This window comes from Pyrus communis, chromosome 12 (genome assembly GCF_041283825.1).
Source record: "Pyrus communis isolate YQ-2024b chromosome 12, ASM4128382v1, whole genome shotgun sequence".
Lineage (NCBI taxonomy): Eukaryota > Viridiplantae > Streptophyta > Magnoliopsida > Rosales > Rosaceae > Pyrus > Pyrus communis.
Genome location: NC_142576.1, coordinates 8,115,699 through 8,134,525, shown reverse-complemented (window position 1 = coordinate 8,134,525; position 18,827 = coordinate 8,115,699). Strand labels below are relative to the sequence as shown.

Here is an 18,827-nt window from a genome sequence, read left to right as displayed (position 1 = left end):
TTAAGTATTTAATTTTTAGATATTCAAATGCTCTGTTGCATTGTAGAAAAACTAGATGGCGGTGTTCTTCAATCAAAAAAAAAAAAAAAAAAGCTAGATGGCGGTGCGTTCTGAAACCGTAGGTAGAAATGGGAAATGATATAAAAACATGAAATGCGAAGTTGAATGAAGCAACTGTTATTCGGATTACGTGATCGTCAATTTATCCTGTGAATCAAATGCCTATAGAAGCAGAGTAATAGGAAAGGGCTAATATGATCACTATTTTTAAATTACAAGTAGCAGCAGTACTTAAATGAAAAGTAATATTTCTGTTGGACGTGAAGCTTAAAACACACCTATGCACCTCTTTATGTTAAATCATCAAATCTTTCTTTTGTGTAGAACAAGCAGCTTTTCTGAATTTGGCATGAATCTTCGGAAAAAGGATCCTCTTTTCCTGGGATCCTAGGGATCTCATGATCAGTGCAGTTTATCGTAAATCGTGTAATCAGTTTTCGTTATGTACTATTTATATATTTTTTTTAATTTTTAATTTTAAAATAATTTCTAATCACACGATATACGATAAATGGTTCCAATCATATAATCTTTAAGATCCAAGAAAAGGATCTGGCTGGGATTCTTTTCCGAATCTTAGTGAGTGAAAAAAGTTTGGTTTGTGTATACAAACTAGAAGCTAATACTTTAAAAAATAAAAAAATAAAAATAAAAAGAGTCAAAAGTGAATTCATTAACAACCCAACAACTATATAATAGGAGGCTCAATTACAAGCCGAGCACAAAATAAAAATAAGGCCTCCAAGCAAAACAAAGTCCAAATAGATAATTGGGTCCAAACAGAAAAACAAAAAAGACAACAAGCCAAGCAGCTTTAGGGATGACAATTCAAACAGTAAAACCCGATAACTGTGGATAACCATCTGAATAAAGCGAATTTGGGTATATAATGGATATGAGGAAAAACCGTAAACTTTAATCGGTTATAGTTTTGGATATGGTTATAGGGGCGGTTATAGTTTTGGATATGGTTATAGGGGTATACAATATATATATATATATATATATATATATATATATATATAATGTTTATGGGAGATATCAACATAATGCTTATGCATTATGCATATATAATATAGGGGTATACAATATATATATATATATATATATATATAATGTTTATGGGAGATATCAACATAATGCTTATGCATCAAACCCTATATTATATTCATTATGCACAAACATAATGCTAATGGGAGATATCTTAGCTCACATCATCAATATTTTATTCAATACTTTTATTTTTATACTCTACAAAATTCATTCATTGTTATGTTTTTTATTATTAGACGTGTTTGTTTAATGATGAAATTAGTATCTACTAAATTATTATGCACTTATTGAATGAATATAATTTTTTGTTTTTTGACGAAGATGGATATAACCTTTAACAGATGAAAAATCCATTATCCCGTGGGTATAGTTATGGATAATCCCCGATGGTTAATTTGCGGTTATGAATATGGTTATTTTTTGTGGATATGGGGATGGATATAACATTTCCGTCTCCAAACTGAACCCTAAGCATCCTGCAGCACAATCGCCATTGACCGGAATCCACGATCGTGCACCTCCATCCCCGGCAAATATTAGAGATCTAGCCAATCAATGTCCCATAAGTGGTGGAAAAGAAAGCTCCAACCTTCCTCCATCAAGCACCAAATAGATCTGAGCCACATATTATGGTTTGAGCCACATATTTAATGAAACCAGAGGGAAGGAGATCCCACCAGTAACAATGCCAATAAAGGCATACACATGGAAGGTGGTGGTGTTTCCACCGAAGCCGGAGCTGTGCGCACCTTCCGAGAGGTTCGCAACAAGTCGCGTGAAGCAAAATGGTTTGCAGATCCAAAATTGAGTGAGACAGAGGAAGGACAGAGCAAGGTATAGGATGGTGAATGAATAGAAATAAGGATGTGAACGAAAACTGAGATTGGAAGAAGAGGAGACCAGAGCTAGGAGTGCAAGTAAATTGGGTCGAAACAACAGGGACAAAACGTAGGCCAACAAGCATGCAGAAAAAAAAAAGAAAAAAGAAAAAAAAAAAAAAGAAAAAAAAAAGAGAGAAACGGGAGATAGCCACCGACTCTGGACACAACCATGGCCGACGACGGAAGATGGAGGAAGTAATTAAAAATAAACTCTCACAAGAGAGAAGGAACTCTCACGAAAGGAGAGAAGAAACTCTTAACAAATTTTAATCTAAACTTATTATCACATTCTTTCAGTACTTGGGCTAATTTGAAGGGCAGCTTTCTTAAAACATAACAATTATGAACATGTCAACAACTAGGAGAAAAAAAAGAAGCAAATAGCCCTTTAACGTAGTAGTGGAATGGTGTTCAATCCTTACATGACCGAGATTTCTAACATTTAATTTAACAAAATCTAAAAAAAAAAAAAAAAAAAAAAAAAAAAAGGATAAATTGACTTTTAATTTTTTGGCCAAAGGGTAAATGAAAGTATGTAATATTTTGCAAATATAATTAAATTCCAGGGACTAACTTCTAAAATAAAATAAAAAATATTATAAAGTTTCATTTTTAACCAGTTTAGGGTTTTTGGATAATCCAATTGAGGAAGAGAAATCACATCTCCCAAAATGATTCGCACCGCAGTTAAGCTATCGCTATCTGCGGCCACCGTCAATCGAACCGCCAAGCTCGGGGTCTCCATCCTTCATCGATCACCGCCGTCCAGACTTGTCCACGACGGGATCAACGGCTTGAACGCCAACCCCGTTGCTCTTCAGATGATCAACTACGCTCTCTCTCACGCTAGGTCTCAGAAATCAGGTCCTTTTACAATCCGGTCATTTGAATTTTTGAATTTGTTCATAAAATTTTGAAATTAAATTGTTTAATTTGAAATTTGGATTGTGGGAAATGTAGATGAATCGTATGCGCAAGGTGTGCTTGTACTGGAACAGTGCCTTTCGACTCAGCCGAGCGAAGGGCAAGACCCTGCTGGTGATAATTCAAGGGGAATGGTGTTGTTGGCCATGTCCACTTTATCATCTGAAAGGTTTCTTTTTTATCTTTTTGGTGTTTTTCTTTTAATCTCGTACCCGCGATATTCTACTTTAAACTAATCTAAATAGCGGAGAGGGGGATTAGAACTCGGGTACGTATGGGAACATCCGCTCTAGCCAAGTTTGTTTGTTTTGGGTGATTAGATAGCCCAATTAAGTTTTGTGTTTGATGGATTAAGAATAAGAAACTCATATTACTTGAATTTCAAATTTTTAGAGGAAATTTCGGTGAAGCAGTGGAGAAGCTGCAAAAGATTCAAGATTTAACCAACTCTTCAGTTGGTGTTAGAGGTAAGATTATTATTTTACATTTTTTTTTTCATATATTTGTGAAGTTTTGCCTTAGTACAATGACCTGTTGACTAATAAACCATTCTGGGTTTTGTTAAAGTTGCCGCCTTGGAGGCTCTTGTCGGACTTCACTTAGAGTTAGAGCAGGTTAGTCAACACTAAAACGATTAAAAATATTTATTTGTGTTCTTGTGTAGTTAAATATGTAAATGGTTCTCCCTATATAGGATGATACTTCATCAGTGCTCGCAGATAAATGCTTAGAACTGTTGGAGAACAATGAGCCTGGATCAAATGGTGGAGATTTTATAAATGCTCGCGCTAGAGCAGTAAAGGGGCTTGTTGAACTTGTCCATGGTAATACTGCATCAGGTACAGTTGAAGGCTAGCCTTTGTGTATTTATATACATTTGCTTCAACTAGTACACTGCTGAGAGTCAGGAAAGAAGGAAAATTCTGAATTTGGGTTCTCTGCAGCTGAATCGTTCTTTCAAGGACTTAAGGACAACCCGGCAATCACTGGTGAGGTTCATTTTGTTGGTGATGGTTATCAGTGCCTCTAATACAAGACATCATTCAACATGAGATGATTAATTGAAAGCTATGTAGGTAGTACTGCTTTATCCTATGGAGAATTCTTGCATGCAACACAGAACTTTTCGTTGGCAAAGGATGTCTACCAGAATGTTATTCAAGGGTTGTCCAAGAACGAAGAGTATGGTAATCCGAATGCATTAGCAGCCTGTAATATGTCTGCTGAGGAAGTTTCCCTAGCTGCCACATGTGCTTTAGGACAACTTGAGGCTCACTTGGGGTAAGTCCTTGACTACTGTTGACCCTATCATTTTTCTGTTTAGAATGGTGGAGAGATTAATCTTTGATCTTTTAGGAACTTTGACGATGCCGAGGAGATATTGACTAAAGCTTTAACTATAACCGAGGAACATTTTGGTGTGTTTCTTTGGCATTACTTTTGTTATGACTGGTATGGAATTTTTTAGAATTTTTATGTAACAATAAGTTGGTGTCCTTTTGGTTCTTTGATTTCTGTGTAGGCTCTCGTCACCCCCAGGTTGGTGTTATTTTAACCTGCATAGCTCTCATGTTTCGACGCAAAGCAATGCTAGAGCATTCTAGTGCTCTTTTGATTCAAGAGGTTAGAACTTATACTGTATAATTATAATTCTAAACTTAGGAATCTTGCATGTTCTTGCTACTATATTTCTATGGCCTTATTCTTAACTCTTCCACCCCGAAAAATAAAAATGACAGGGACTTTATAGAAGGGCAATAGAGTTGCTGAAACCCCCACCATTGGACTCAGAAGGTATGTGTTAACTGTGCCATAAATTTCTCCATATGAGAGCCGGTAATAATTGCTCATTGCTCTTTATTGGGTTGTGTAGGTACAGAAGCAAAGGTAGATAGAAGTGATATAGTGGCCCTTGCAAGAGGTAATGGCTAAACATCCGAATGTTTCCTCAACATGAGCATATTAGAAATTATACCCAAGCAATGACTATTTTTAGAAAATCAGCCTTGATTTCTTACAATTGGGTTTTATTCCATAATGTTATTGTTAACCAGTTTCCGGTCGATCAAATCTACGCATTGTTTCCTGCACCTGATTGGTGTGGCTTATACTGTAAAATTGGAATACATTCAAGTAGAATAGGTCTCTCTGGATATTTGGAAACCTGTAATGGCCTTTATCGCTGCAGATGTTTGACGTGCTGACCTTTTAATCTAAAGATTATAACCAGGTTATCTGCATTGATATGGTTGATTGATTGTGTAGGTGGGTATGCTGAAGTGCTTTGTATCCAACAGAACCGAAAGGATCAAGGTGAAAAAGCAAAGAGTTGGGCGGAGGCTGTATGGAGGAACCGCCGGCTGTCATTGGCCGAAGCACTGGACGTATCTAATACTAGTTCAGCAGTTCCAATTATAGATGCTCGAATCAGCAGGGTCCTGTAATGTCGTCATTCCCAATACTTGCAGTCGCAGTTGGAGGTTCTCTGGTGATATACATCACAAGGAATGAGAAGACGTGCTCCCATTCCGTCTTATGCCCTTTGCACTCGTTAACGATGCAGCAAATATGTGAGGATTTGAACCAAGCATATCTTTACACCATGTGACATCTTGGCATGAATGTAAACGTTATGTACCTATTTTCGGATAATGTAAGAGGTAGCTACGGTGGCCACTATATATAGGTGAGATGAGCAATCCCTCGGAAATAATTGTGCTATCAAGTGTGAGTTTCGATTGACCTAAACCAGGAGCGTTACAGATTCTATGACGTGCATTGGCCGGAAATCGGGAAGAAAGCGTCGTCGGGTTGGACATAAAAAGTTGGGAATATCGGAAGTGTCCTATATTACAAGGGACAGATCTTCACGCATTAATTGAGGTACAATACAGAGTTATACCCGCTTAAGATGAAGCACAAACTGCAGGCATTGTTCTAAAAATCTCCGTCTAGCACCGTTTAAGCTTTGTTTAGGCATTTGAAAATTAAGAAAGGGCGCCTACACTTGTTGAGGCGTCCACCTAGACCGCTTAGACACCCAAACTTGCTTAGGCACCCGCTTAGGTTGCAACTCACTTAGACAAAAAATAGATAACTTTCATTTTTCATTTTATTTTTTTCAATAAATTGTAAAAAACTTGTTGAATACTTAAATAAACACACATTATATGTTTGTTCCTCATATTTTTATTATGTTCTAATACTTCTTAATATATATGTCATTCTATGTTGTAGTATGACGAAATTATATATATATTTAAAGTATAAACAGACATTTATTTACACAAAATATATTAGATTTATTTAAATTCGTTTCGTCCGCCTAGGTGCCCGCCTAAGCATTAGGCTTTAATCCACCGTCCAATTAGTGCCTATCATTTTTTAGAACCTTGAGTTTAGGACCAGTACTCGTTGCAAAAAAGACCGCATCTTACTTTTTAAGTAAATACCCAAATTGAATGATCACAGAGGAATATCTAATCCTTTTCCAATCTCCACTCCAATCAACTGCAGTATTCCCTTGTTCAATATCTGAAAATCATGAAAGCAATATTAAACATATCAGCAAAAACTAGTCGTTCTAGGGTGGGGTTAACTGCACTTTCTCGACAACTGTAACAACGAAGTATCAATACTAAACCATAAAAACGCAAAAGAAACATAATTTTACCAGTTCCACTATGAAGGTTCCGATAAGTCCGATCATACATGCTCTAGAATTCCATATTTCTGCAGTCCTGGTGAATCCAGCAAAAGGGGCCTTAAACTTTGGCTCTACTTTTGGCACCACCACCTGCAAATTTTGATCCACATTAATCTACCTTCTCACAATTATACTTGTGCAACAAGTTCTAAAATTTCATTCGAATTATAACACCATGAGAAAAAAAAATTAACAAATGGATGACCTGTTTGGAAATCGCTTTTAAACTTTCAGATCACCAAAAATGCTTTTCAAAATAATTAAAGAGAAAATAAACTTCTCAACGTGCTTGTAATGAACAGAAGTGTTTTTTTAAAGAAGTACTTCCAAACCGGCCCTAAGAACGTACCCCAGCAGGAAGCTTGGCAGCTTGAACTGTGAAGGAGCTGGCACGCCTCCTGGGAGCTGGGCAGAGTTGCTGGGTTTGAGGATTTGCCGTTGGAACCCTGGTGGTGAGGAGAGAAGATGAAAGTATGGTAGATGAAGTTGCCATGGTTGTTTTTTTATTTTTTTATTTAGTTTAATTGTTATTTTGGTTGTGATATATGGCATGCTCTCAAGCTATGGCTTCTTTGCAATACTTATCTACTTCACCCCACACAACAATTGGCAAACAACTTTCCACGTCCACGTAATTCTTTAGTATTTTGTGGGGGTATGAATTGACATCGATTTATGCCAGAAGTTATTTAACATATGTATTAGGCCCTGGACTTTCATTTTTGGATAAAAACAAGAATTAATTGTAGGCTTCATTTCACGTCGAGTTTCACCGATTTCAATCGTTGTTTTTTTTCAAGTTGTACTTCATAAATAATTTTTGCAAAATATTAGGCAAATCGAAATATTTGATGCATTTAATTGAATTCAAAGAAATTTTGACAAACACTTCATTCTTTAAGAAACAATGAAGTTTCAACGTGATAATTAAATAAGCAAATATTTGAGACATCTAATTGAGTTCAAAAAAAAATTGGCGAATATCTATTTACCAAGATGTATTATGTTGAATTAATATATCTAAATGTCTACCGAAACGGATATACTAAAATATATTAAATGAATAAATGTACCTAAATGAAGAACACAACATGCATCGAAATATTATATGAAACATTAGTTTACCTAAATGTTTACAAAAAAAAATATTTTGTGACTAATGAAATGAAAATTAGGATGTCCAAAAAAACTTTAGTTTTAATGAAAAATGACAAATGAATGTGTTGTGAATACTATCTGGGAAAGGTAAAAATGTGGTTTTTCGTTAAAAATGTGGTTTTTCGTTAAAAGTGAATACTATCAGTTTGGTAGTTTCTGAAAAACCACATTGATATTTTTTATACTAAATGGAAGGAGAGTACGGTTAAGTCATATAATGGGTAGCCTAATTTGGTATCAAATTCACCATCAGCTTGTCTAATTCCTCTTAAAAGCGAAAGATCATATAAGATGAAAGATTATCTTGTCTAATCAACTTGGTTGTCTATAGAAAGGGGGCGGTCCAGAGATTTTTGAGGCCCGGGACGACGTAAAAAAATGTGCCCTCATTTCATATAAAAAAATATTTATTTTCACACGTAAAACATCGATAAAATTATATTTAGAAAAACACTTCAAACTCAATAATTTAGAAATACGGAATAATTAATTTATTTTGTATCAAGAGAAGGAAACTAAAAAACTTCGGGCTTTCAAGTAGATAGAATATGAGTTTTGTTTTCCATCTAAACTTTTAAAGTGTTTTTGTATAAATCGTGAGTTGTTTTTTCTTATTTACTAACCTTGTCAATATAAGACTAAAAAAATATTAATGTTTTTGAGTCTTTAAGGATATGTATAAGTAATCTACTAGTTAGTAAATAAATTAACAACCAAACAAAAATTTGTAAAAATTGAAAAAAATAAACATGCACATATCATTTCGAACTTAAGATCTCTCATTAATTTTAAACAACAAAAACCATTGTTTCTAATTAAACTTCTTGATCATTTAGCCAAATTTTATAAATTTATACTGTTATGAAAAGAAATTTGTAAAAATTGAATGTAAATAAGCACACATGGTGTTTTGAACCTAAGATCTCTTCATTCATTTTTGAACCTAAGATCTCTTCATTCATTTTAAACAACAAAACCACTAGTAGTTAAATTTCTTTGTCACTAAACCAAATTTTATAAATTTATATTCTTATAAAAACATATATAAATATATCACCTTAATAATTTTGGTGCCCCCAATTTTTTTGGGCCCCGGACGGTTGCCTTGCCCGCACTGGGCCTGGGCCGTGCCTGTCTATAGACTCATACCTTCAAATTTTAGGTAAGTTGTACCTAAAATCAAGAGCTCTACTTATTTTGTCATTTTTTTCCCAATAAATGATAGCATTTACATTAAGGGGTGACGAAGTGAATTAAGTCTCACACTCAGACAACCATAATAATGTGATTCAACTTTACTTTTGGCGAAAATCAAACCTAAGACTTCTCACTTACAAATAAAAAGAAATACTACTAAACTGTATTACTAAGTTGCTAGTTTTTCATTCCTTTGATTGTTATTTTTGTTTAAACAAACGATATCATCTAAACTATGAGAATGGAGTGGGTTTAGTCTCACAATGAGCTAACAATAATATGATTCAAATTCGCCTTTGGCAAGAATCGAACCTAAAACTTCTCACTTACAAGTGAAAAAAAAATATCACTAAACTGTAATCCCTCTCATTTGATTGTTAAGCATGCCTTTTAAGAATTCGTCTATTTTATGCTAGCTATGTTTATGTTATATATGTTGGACTTCATTGCCAGAAAACAAAATTGCACGGCTGAAATCGTCAAAATAAAAATGACGAGGGACAATAGTGAAAACAGGTCAGCGTATTCAGCCCTACTTGTTTCTCCGTCCAGGTTCATCCTCCCGAGCCAATTAATTGAATTACACAACGATTCGCAACTGTTTTTTCGCCCCTTCATTCACTTCATTTCCATATATACACAAAAGCTCCTCTCTCTCTCTCTCTCTCTCTCTCTCTCTCTCTTGAAACTTGCTTGCCAATCTCTCACAAGCTTTTAGGGTTTGTGCATGGAAACCTCTGCTTCTTCATCAGCGACGACTGCCCAATCATCGACGATTCGTATCTGTCGCTGTAGCTTCTTCAGACGCTGCTGTCGATGCTACTGTTGCTGCTGCTGCACCTAATTTCGATAGTATCAATAGCATCTCGATACTCCTTAGCAATTTTGTGTTCCAATTTTGATCCGGAAAATTTGAGAATTTTGGGGATTTTGCGGTTGTTATGAGGTTCGCGGAGGCTCAGCCGGGCCTATCTCTAGGGTTTAGCTCGCATCAGAGTACGAGCACGTCGAATTCAATCCAATCCGTTCCGCTGCAATTGCTCGACCAGAAAGAAGATAAAATTAGGGTTGAGAATGGGGATGATCGCGAAGAGGACGAGAAATTCAACCTCTTAGGGCACTCAATCTGCCTGAAAAGGCAACGGGACGGGTTCACTACGAACCCGAACCCGTCAAAGTGCTTGGCGGTGGAATCGGCGGGGCTGGAGGCGAGGCGGGCCGCGGTTCGGTCTTGGGGGAACCAGCCCCTTTCGGTTGCGGACCCGGAGGTCCATGAAATTATGGAGAAGGAGAAGCATCGGCAGGTCAAAGGTATTGAATTGGTTGCTTCTGAGAATTTCGTGTGCAGAGCTGTGATGGAAGCTCTGGGCAGTCACTTGACGAATAAGTACTCGGAGGGTATGCCCGGGGCGAGATACTACACGGGCAATCAGCATATTGATCAGATTGAATTGCTTTGTCATGAACGCGCATTGGCAGCTTTTGGTCTTGATCCAGAGAAATGGGGTGTCAATGTCCAGCCTTATTCTTGTACCTCTGCGAATTTTGCAGTCTACACCGGTCTTTTGCTCCCAAATGATAGAATTATGGGATTGGATTCGCCTTCGGGAGGGCATATGAGTCATGGATATTATATTCCTGGTGGAAAGAAGGTTTCGGCTGCCTCAATATTCTTTGATAGTTTCCCTTATAAGGTGAACCCACAAACAGGGTACATTGATTATGATAAGCTTGAGGAGAGGGCGGTTGATTATCGACCCAAGATACTTATTTGCGGTGGGAGTTCGTACCCCCGGGAGTGGGATTATGCCAGGTTTAGGCATGTTGCGGATAAATGCGGAGCTGTGTTGATGTGTGACATGGCTCATATCAGTGGTCTTGTGGCAGCCAAGGTTTGAAATTTGATATCTGAACTCTAGCTCCTTTATTTAGTTTGTGAAGTTTCATTCGTTAGCTATTACTGTTATTATTGCTTCATAGCATATCACGATCTCTTGGTTAGAAACTGGTATAAACGGTATTTTATCATTAAGTATAATGGTTGAGCTGTTTATTCATAAACAGTAGTATAATAAGTTAATAACATGCAAGTAATTCTTTTGGTGGCTATATGGCGGTCTAGTGGACTTTATGTTGACTTTCTAATATATTAGATAACTGCTGGTTTTCTTTATGGGTGTCAAATTTCCGTTTCAAAGGACATAAATTTCTTGAAGGTGCCTACTCCACAGTATTTCATGCTTTAGGTTAGAAACTGGTTTCTTGTTTTTCATAATGCATTGTGTTCCATGCTTCTTGGTTCTTGTGTCTCATTTTGTGCATTCTTCAACGTGATGTTTTTTATGCATCGCAACTGTTCCTCATATGAGAAAATGTCCGAATTATATCATGTTATGAAATGACATGAATGCTCTAGTGCTGTGATCTGATTTATTGAGAAAGTATAATACTTCATGAATTTTTTTAATCCCTTAGGATAGATGAGGACACTGTTAATGCTGTTTGTGAAACTCGTTTCTTTGTTATGTTGGTTAGCCTTCCAATTTTGATTTGTAATACTTGTTTAGAATGACTTACGTTCCGCTGTTCACCTCTTGTATGGATTATCTGTTTGTAGCTTAAGGTGGGATTTAGCTATTTAATAGGCCATACTCATATTGGTTGAAAAAAGGAGTATCTGCAATCTGTTTCTTACATACCTGCTACTGTTCATTACAGGAATGTGCAAGCCCATTTGATTATTGTGATGTTGTTACGTCAACAACGCACAAAAGCCTCCGGGGTCCTAGGGGAGGTATTATTTTTTACAGGAAAGGCACAAAATTAAGGAAGCAAGGTGTACATCATACTAATGACGGTAGTAACAATTATGATTTCGAGGAAAAGATAAACTTCGCTGTTTTCCCCTCCCTACAAGGTGGTCCTCACAACAATTATATTGCTGCTCTTGCCATTGCCTTAAAACAAGTAGCCACTCCAGAGTATAAATCATGCATGAACCAGGTGAAGAGAAATGCACAAGCCTTGGCTAATGCTTTGTTAAGAAGAAGATGCAGATTGGTTACTGGGGGTACTGATAATCACTTGCTGCTTTGGGATCTGACTGGTCTTGGTATAACAGGTATTATAGTGTTAGCCAAGCCCAATTTACAACTAGGATTATGAAATTATATTTCCATTTAGAGGAACATCTACTGTTTAACTTTCCAGTTTTTTTATCATTTTAATCCGATTGGTTTTTTATAGTTAGGTCAAAATTCAAGTTTACATACCCCTTCATGTTGGCATTACATGATTGCTTTTATAAGCAAAAACATGCCCGAGGCCGGGCGCTTCTCTCTTAAGGAAGAGGCGGCGTGGTATTCCACGGGAGAGGTTTATTCGTGGCGCACGTTAGTGCGTTGGGCTCACATTAACAACCCGACTTCTTTCTTAAAAGGGGGTTGCTTTGGGGGCTTCAAGGCCACTCTGCTGCTCAAGTTTTTTGCAGCATGTGTGATCTGTTTGCCCTACATCTTTTCCCTTTTTATTACATGATTGCTTTTGTAAGCCAAACAGAAGGTGAGTTGCTTTAAGAACAACATAAATATGTTTTTTTTGCAAACATTAATAGTGAACTTCTGATCATTGATAATTTTAACATAGAGAGAGGAAATGTGTGCAGAGCTGCTAGTTAGGGGAAGCTACATTTGATCGATCACCATTTTGAATGTCTATGCTCTGGGATCCTCTAAATACTTTAAATTTTTGTGGCTGCATGATACTCCGCCCACTTTCTGTACTAGTCTATTTATTAGCTAGTTTATTCCCAAATGGGGATGATAGTGGGAGGTCTTATCTTTTCAATAGTTTAAGAAACATCTTTCATATAATCTTCTTTCTCGCTGTTCCAATTTTAAAGCATTTGCCTACATTTTCGCATCCAATCTCCCCTCTTTTTCTTTCTTTCACTTTGCTTAAACTTGCAATGTTATGTAATTTTAAGGTCTAATTTTGTACTTTGCTATCTTACCCCTTTCCTATTTACAATTTAAATGATATAGGTAAGAACTTCGAAAAGGTCTGTGAGTTGTGCGACATCACTCTCAATAAAACTGCTATATTTGGTGATAATGGTGCTCCTTCTCGTCGGGGAGTGAGAATTGGTAAGTAGCCTTTGTCATTTGAATTTGATCTATTTCTGAAAGCTGCAGATTACGCTTGAGTTTTTATTATGTGGACATCAGGATCAAACCATCTCCCCATTCTTTTTCAAAGTCGGTGGATCCTTGTCTGTTTTTCCTCCTGTCTCTTTGTGATGTGATGAATTTAATTACTCGGCTTGCATGCCTCTCAGCTTGTTTTTCTTTTTATTATCCTGTGGCGTAATTTTGTTTTTTCAGGTACGCCTGCTATGACTACAAGAGGTTGTGTGGAGGCCGATTTTGAAACAATTGCAGACTTTCTTGTAAGGGCTGCTAAGATCACTGCTTCTGTCCAGCTGGAACATGGAACATGTCATAAAGATTTTATCCAAGGTCTCCAGAACAACAAAGATATTGTTGAGCTCAGAAATCGGGTCGAAACATTTGCGTACCAGTTTGAAATGCCAGGATATGATTGATGTCCAAACGCGTGACAGCTTTCATGCATGTGCAGCTTGTTATCTTTGCTTCTGCGGCTTACACCTTGCTTTCGTGGTAACCGTACACGATCCTTACTTTTTGACCGCCTGTTCTGTTTTCCGATTATCTCGTGTAAATTACAGAGGAATACCAGAAAATATGTTGCCGATTTTCACAAGTAGACCTTGTTCCCGCATCCCTGCCTGGCAATTTCTTTATGATTTTTGTATAAATTATAGCAAAGTAATTGTTAACAATCTGCATCTATGTGAATGTGTAACCAAAAGTATCGAGTTTGCTCTCGTTTGTTAGCTATTGTTCTTCGTCTAGTTGGCAATGCCGAACCTCTATGGGTCCGTTCAGTTTTTGTTCCCGAGCAGCTTATTACGCGAACCGGGGGTCTCTAGTTGGTGCAGCAGTTCATGTAACAAAAGTTTGTGTGCAGCATTTTACTCTTTTACGTACACCACATTTGCTGGTCATATTCAACATTCTGCAGTTCTTTTTGTCATGCCTTGTAAAGAAGCTGAAACCTCAAGCTGCACTGTTCTTTCAATGGACAACATTTTTTTGCCTCCTTCAAATGATCATAATAAATGCATATGGGGGTTTAGGCTAATAGACGAGGACAGTGTGCCCGTCTCTTTGCCTTTGAAGACCAAATTTCTCACTCGGTGGATTAGAGTAGTTTAATACATCGTCATCTTGAAAAAGAAAAAGGGTTCATTGTAACGGATGGTGTGTTTTTTTTTGTTGATTTTAGTTGTTTTGCTTTCACCAATATTTAATTGATTTTGCTTGCCATGGACTCCTTCAAGGGAGGCAAGACATGAATTTCTTTTCCGGCAAGGGACAGGAAGCATGGGATACGGTTGAGAAACAAAGAAAGTGACCCATAATTTTCTGCCCTTTATTTTGTAATGTTTCTCCAAATTTCCAAAAGAAGGTGGAAGAAAGAAAATCATCTGCGTGAAAGACGGTTGCATACAATTATGTCTCTATCTTGACTTATTACGAGATTAACTGGTACGAAGTCTTTTTCGTGAAAGAGTTGTACCACCAAAAACTTATATCTAAAGACTCAAAGAATTGCATGAATTTACATGATTAGTTTTATACAATTATATATTCGGTGACTAATTCGTGAAATGTAAGTTTTTCTCGTGATGGGATAGAAGGGTTAAGAAGAGACGTGGAGGAAGAAGATGATGTGGTGAGAAGGTTTCATCATGAACACCATTGCTTTCGAACTTGGAAGTGAACCGAATCAGACAAAAGCTTCTGAGGATCAAAACAAGGTGCTTTTTTTGACATTAAAGCAACCAAGGAATCAGACTACAGTCCCAAGCCGCCCTTTTCATCATTCTTTCACAACTAACCACCAACTCTTTCGCAGTTCATGAAAGCGATTTTTCTTGGGCATCTACAGGCACTGAGTGCTGATATTTTTTTTAACTATTAGATAAGTTCAACTGTCACCGATCATTAACTTTAAGTTGCTAGATTAACTCCAACAAATAATTGTGAAAGGACACTCAGTGTTTGTAGGTACCGAAAAAAGTGAATTGCCAAACAAGACCCCAACAAGGGAGATATTTTCAAAAGAATCTTCTGTTTTCTTTTTCTTTTTATTTTTTAAGAACAGACCAAATCACCAAAAGAATCATATACTCTGATAAATTAATGGGATATTATCAAATAAAAAGTTTGAATAAATGGGATTTTGATTGTGCCCTGAAGTCTAAAAGATAATATGACAGAAGCTTCCATTCCTTCTTTTTCCTCTTTTGTTCACCCAATCCGTTTTTACTTTCACTTTTTCTTCTTTGAAATTAATTCTTTGACGAACTTGCACTTGCATAAAATATAGTTCAAAATTGGATTTAGGACTAGGTCTTCTCAACCCATGATCGCATTTCTTTTTTCTTTTCTTTTTTTTTCTTTTAAAAATAAAAGATTAAATAATAGCTTTATCATGATAGTTCACTTTTCTGGAGATCAAGAAGACTTTCAGCTTCTTCCTAGCCATTATCGTGTAATTCACACACGCCAGGGATCGAACCTAAAACGTGCTGTGTGAAATACGAATTTATAATTCGTTCATAACCACCAGTTTTTTTTTTTTTTTTTTTTTTTTTTAATATAACGATACTCCATTTTTAATTCGCATTATAAAAAAAAGAGAGGTAGGAGAATTTGAAATGCAGTAAGTTGAAGAAAAATTCTTACTAGGCAGTCCAACACTTGCCAAAAATGAAATATAATAATAATTAATAATGAATTCTATTTTACAATACCTGAGTTCAAAGTTTCTCCAAATACTTTAATCTACTGAAAGAGGATCAGGTTTAAGTACACATTGACCCAATGACTTGACGCACATATGCGACTAGTAACTTTTTATCCTCTTCCGACATGAGAATATTCGATCATAATCTAGTTTAAATTACAGAATGAGCTATTCGAACTTGAGTTAAAAAACAGAGCACACTATTACAACAAACTTAGCAACCTCGATATCAACCGCTAAAAACATGAGATGAGAAAAACAAGAGGACAAGTAAATACCTGTCCTCCTGCTACGTAATTTTATTTTATTTATTTATTTTTTTTACCTGTGACTGCAAAAGTCCAAGAGCTTCTTCCTCCCCTCAACAATTTCATCAAACAAATCATCAAGTTGGCTCACAATATTCTCAGAACCAGAAGTCAACACCCCAAAACACTCTCTCAAATTCTCCACTCTCTCTCTAATCCCACTCTCCCAATCCATCACTCCTCCCTGTGGGCCCTTCCTCTCCTCCAGTTCACCTCTCAGCTCCTCCATCGCCGCCTTCGACCTCCTGAACTCCCACACCAGAATCCCAGGCCTCTCGCTTATCTGCTGGATCTCCGCCGCCACCCGCTGCTGCAGTCTGGCCGTCGATATCATGAACGGTGATCCGAAGATCATGCGGCCCTCGTAGTCGTCGTCTCCTTCCCTGCAAAAGGTTGAGTCCTCCGGCGAGCAGAAGACCAGTCCGTACAGCAAGACCATGAGAAGCAGAGAGCTCACGTTTCTTATTGCGTACAGGACTCCCCTGAACCCGCTGAATCCATTAAGCTTCGATTCGACGGCGATCCTTTCGTCGAATTTCAGTGAGAGTGGTTGGATTCTCGTTTCCATCAGCGCTCTGTTCTCTTCCTCCAATCCAAACGCTTCCCGCCGCCACCGAGAAATCGCGCGCACCACCTGCTGACATGACAGAACGCATGAGTCATTAAAAAATTAATACGAGTTTTGAGAGAAGTTTGAAGATTGTGATCAGAATTGAAGACCCACCTGGCGGGAGAGCTGAGGAGTGAGATGGTGGTGAGAGTCGAGGAGGGTGGAGGTGATGGTGTGGCCGGAGGTGTAGAAATTCTCCATGGCAGAGACGGCGGATTTGAGGACATGGCAGGCTTCCCAAAGCTTGGAGCTTTCGTCCATGTACTCGTCAAGCCACTTGTCCCCAACAGGCAGATGGAGCCTCTGGACAATAAGGGTCAGCTGGGAGTGGAAAGATCGAAGAAGGGTAAGAACCCCTTGAAGGAATTGGATTGACATGAAGTTGCTGGAAAGATAGACCCTTTCGAGATCGTCCACCCCACGAGCCAGAAAGGAAAAGAAGCCATTGACAGAGTTGGTGGAGGAAGGATCATCCATGTTTTAGCTTGTTTTCTTTTTCTTTTGGTGCGTGGAGTAAAAAGAGAGGGTGGTATTTGAATTTAAATGATGCGAGGATTGGAAGGAGTTGAGGGATGGAAAGGAAAGGGAATGGAATGGGATTGTGGCAAGGAGGGAGAATCTTACAAGGAGAGGAAGCTCAGGTTTCCAAGGTTGAAAACGATTGTTGTTGGGAGCAATGATGGGTGTTTCCTATGGAGGGGAAAAGGATGCCGTTTTCATCGTTTTAATGGGATGAATGTTGGGCTGGAAAAAAATTCCTAAACTTCCCGATCCCGACCGAAAAATTCCCAACCCCAAACCGAAAAATTCCCAACCGACAAATCCCGAACAGATCGGTTACCCATATCGAACCGAAACCGAAACTTTTGGTACGGATTTTCGTATTCAACCTGCCTTCGTTCGAAAATCCCGAACCGAACCGAACAATTTTTATATATAATTAAATATATAGTTTTAATTATTATAAACCGTTGGATTTGGTTGAGATTTAATCTCAACCGTTCATTTATAATTAACCCTAACCTTTCTAGGCCTCACTCTCACTGTCTCTCTCTCGACTGCTCTCTCTCTGTTCTCTCGACTCCTCCTCCTATTTCTTCGCCTGTCAGTCCCCGTCTCTAATTCTCCTTCGGTCGATCTCAAACTCAGCCACCAGCACCACTCTGTCGGTCGATCTCGAACCTAGCCACCACCACCACCACTCCGTCAGTGGATCTCGAACCTAGCCACCACCACTACCTTCTCCGAGTCTCGCCTCCGACCACCTCACCATACCCTCTCATCTCGCTCCAGCCACCATACAAATAACAAGCAAATCAGGTTCAGCATATCCAGCAAGCAGGAAGGAGTAGGAAAGAGATGGCCCTAATCACAAACTCACTAGTATCAGAATCGAAAGCAGCACCGGATTGGTTGGAACTAATTTTCTCCGGTTGATGCAATTTTGTTTGAATTAAAATTAGATTTCTAGGGTGTCTGAAAATTGGGTTCTAGGATTTGGATTTGATTTCTGCAATTGGGCTTTCTGTAATTTTTGCAATTGATTTTTGGAATTTGGATTTTTACAATTGTCCCGAACGATACTAAAATCCCCAAAATTATTCGGGAATCCTATAATTTTGGTTCAGTTTCGGTTTTGAGATCCCGTCCAGAAATGAATTGGTTTGAGATTCGGGTTATCAGTTCGGCATGGGATCCTGACCCGAACCAGCCCCAGGATGTGGGAAAAATTAAAACTTAGCCTAAAAATACCCAAAAAAGGAAGATATGTGTATTTGTGAATTGAGAGAGACAGAGAGAGAGACGTACAACGAAAGGAACAAAGAAATTTTCATGAGCTCAAATTCAATTGCTCATTCTCAGTGTTCCAAAAAAAAAAAAAAGCTCATGATCATCAATTTTAGATGCATGAGAGGAGGCAATATGAGAAATTTTTTGGTAGGACACTCTAATTACGTCATACTGTGCCCTCTAATTACGTCATATGTATGATAGCTACGACAAATAAGTAAGACCCATTCTATTTGGGTTCTACT

The 18,827-nt window shown here is 37.7% G+C and overlaps 4 protein-coding genes across 5 annotated transcripts; 2 read left to right on the top strand and 2 right to left on the bottom strand.

Annotated features, from left to right (window-relative positions):
- The first annotated feature begins 2,582 nt into the window (after positions 1-2,582).
- LOC137745532 (uncharacterized) lies at positions 2,583-5,666 on the top strand. The gene is made up of 12 exons (XM_068485494.2): positions 2,583-2,858; positions 2,955-3,087; positions 3,312-3,385; positions 3,486-3,532; positions 3,613-3,757; positions 3,863-3,907; positions 3,995-4,199; positions 4,275-4,336; positions 4,441-4,541; positions 4,658-4,712; positions 4,792-4,839; positions 5,184-5,666. Exons 1-12 carry the CDS (start codon positions 2,666-2,668, stop codon positions 5,360-5,362), a joined length of 1,287 nt encoding a protein of 428 aa, XP_068341595.1. The 5' UTR covers positions 2,583-2,665; the 3' UTR covers positions 5,363-5,666.
- LOC137744078 (light-harvesting complex-like protein OHP1, chloroplastic) lies at positions 4,440-7,183 on the bottom strand. Its single transcript, XM_068483939.2, has 3 exons — positions 6,974-7,183; positions 6,592-6,714; positions 4,440-6,452 (listed from the first exon to the last, which is right to left on the bottom strand). Exons 1-3 carry the CDS (start codon positions 7,115-7,117, stop codon positions 6,384-6,386), a joined length of 336 nt encoding a protein of 111 aa, XP_068340040.2. The 5' UTR covers positions 7,118-7,183; the 3' UTR covers positions 4,440-6,383.
- A 1,768-nt stretch (positions 7,184-8,951) lies between these two features.
- Positions 8,952-13,898, top strand: LOC137745591 (serine hydroxymethyltransferase 7). 2 transcript variants are annotated; one of them, XM_068485566.2, is made up of 4 exons: positions 8,952-10,871; positions 11,698-12,100; positions 13,023-13,124; positions 13,362-13,898. In XM_068485566.2, exons 1-4 carry the CDS (start codon positions 9,921-9,923, stop codon positions 13,580-13,582), a joined length of 1,677 nt encoding a protein of 558 aa, XP_068341667.1. In that variant the 5' UTR covers positions 8,952-9,920; the 3' UTR covers positions 13,583-13,898. The 2 variants fall into 2 exon arrangements, with proteins under 2 accessions (XP_068341667.1, XP_088537573.1); XM_088681447.1 differs by lacking the exons at positions 13,023-13,124; positions 13,362-13,898 and adding an exon at positions 12,226-12,518 and having other exon boundaries at positions 9,586-10,871.
- A 1,929-nt stretch (positions 13,899-15,827) lies between these two features.
- Positions 15,828-17,689, bottom strand: LOC137746075 (uncharacterized). The gene is made up of 2 exons (XM_068486135.2): positions 16,906-17,689; positions 15,828-16,815 (listed from the first exon to the last, which is right to left on the bottom strand). The coding sequence occupies exons 1-2, from the start codon at positions 17,266-17,268 to the stop codon at positions 16,195-16,197; spliced, it is 984 nt and encodes a 327-aa protein (XP_068342236.2). The 5' UTR covers positions 17,269-17,689; the 3' UTR covers positions 15,828-16,194.
- Positions 17,690-18,827: the final 1,138 nt, after the last annotated feature.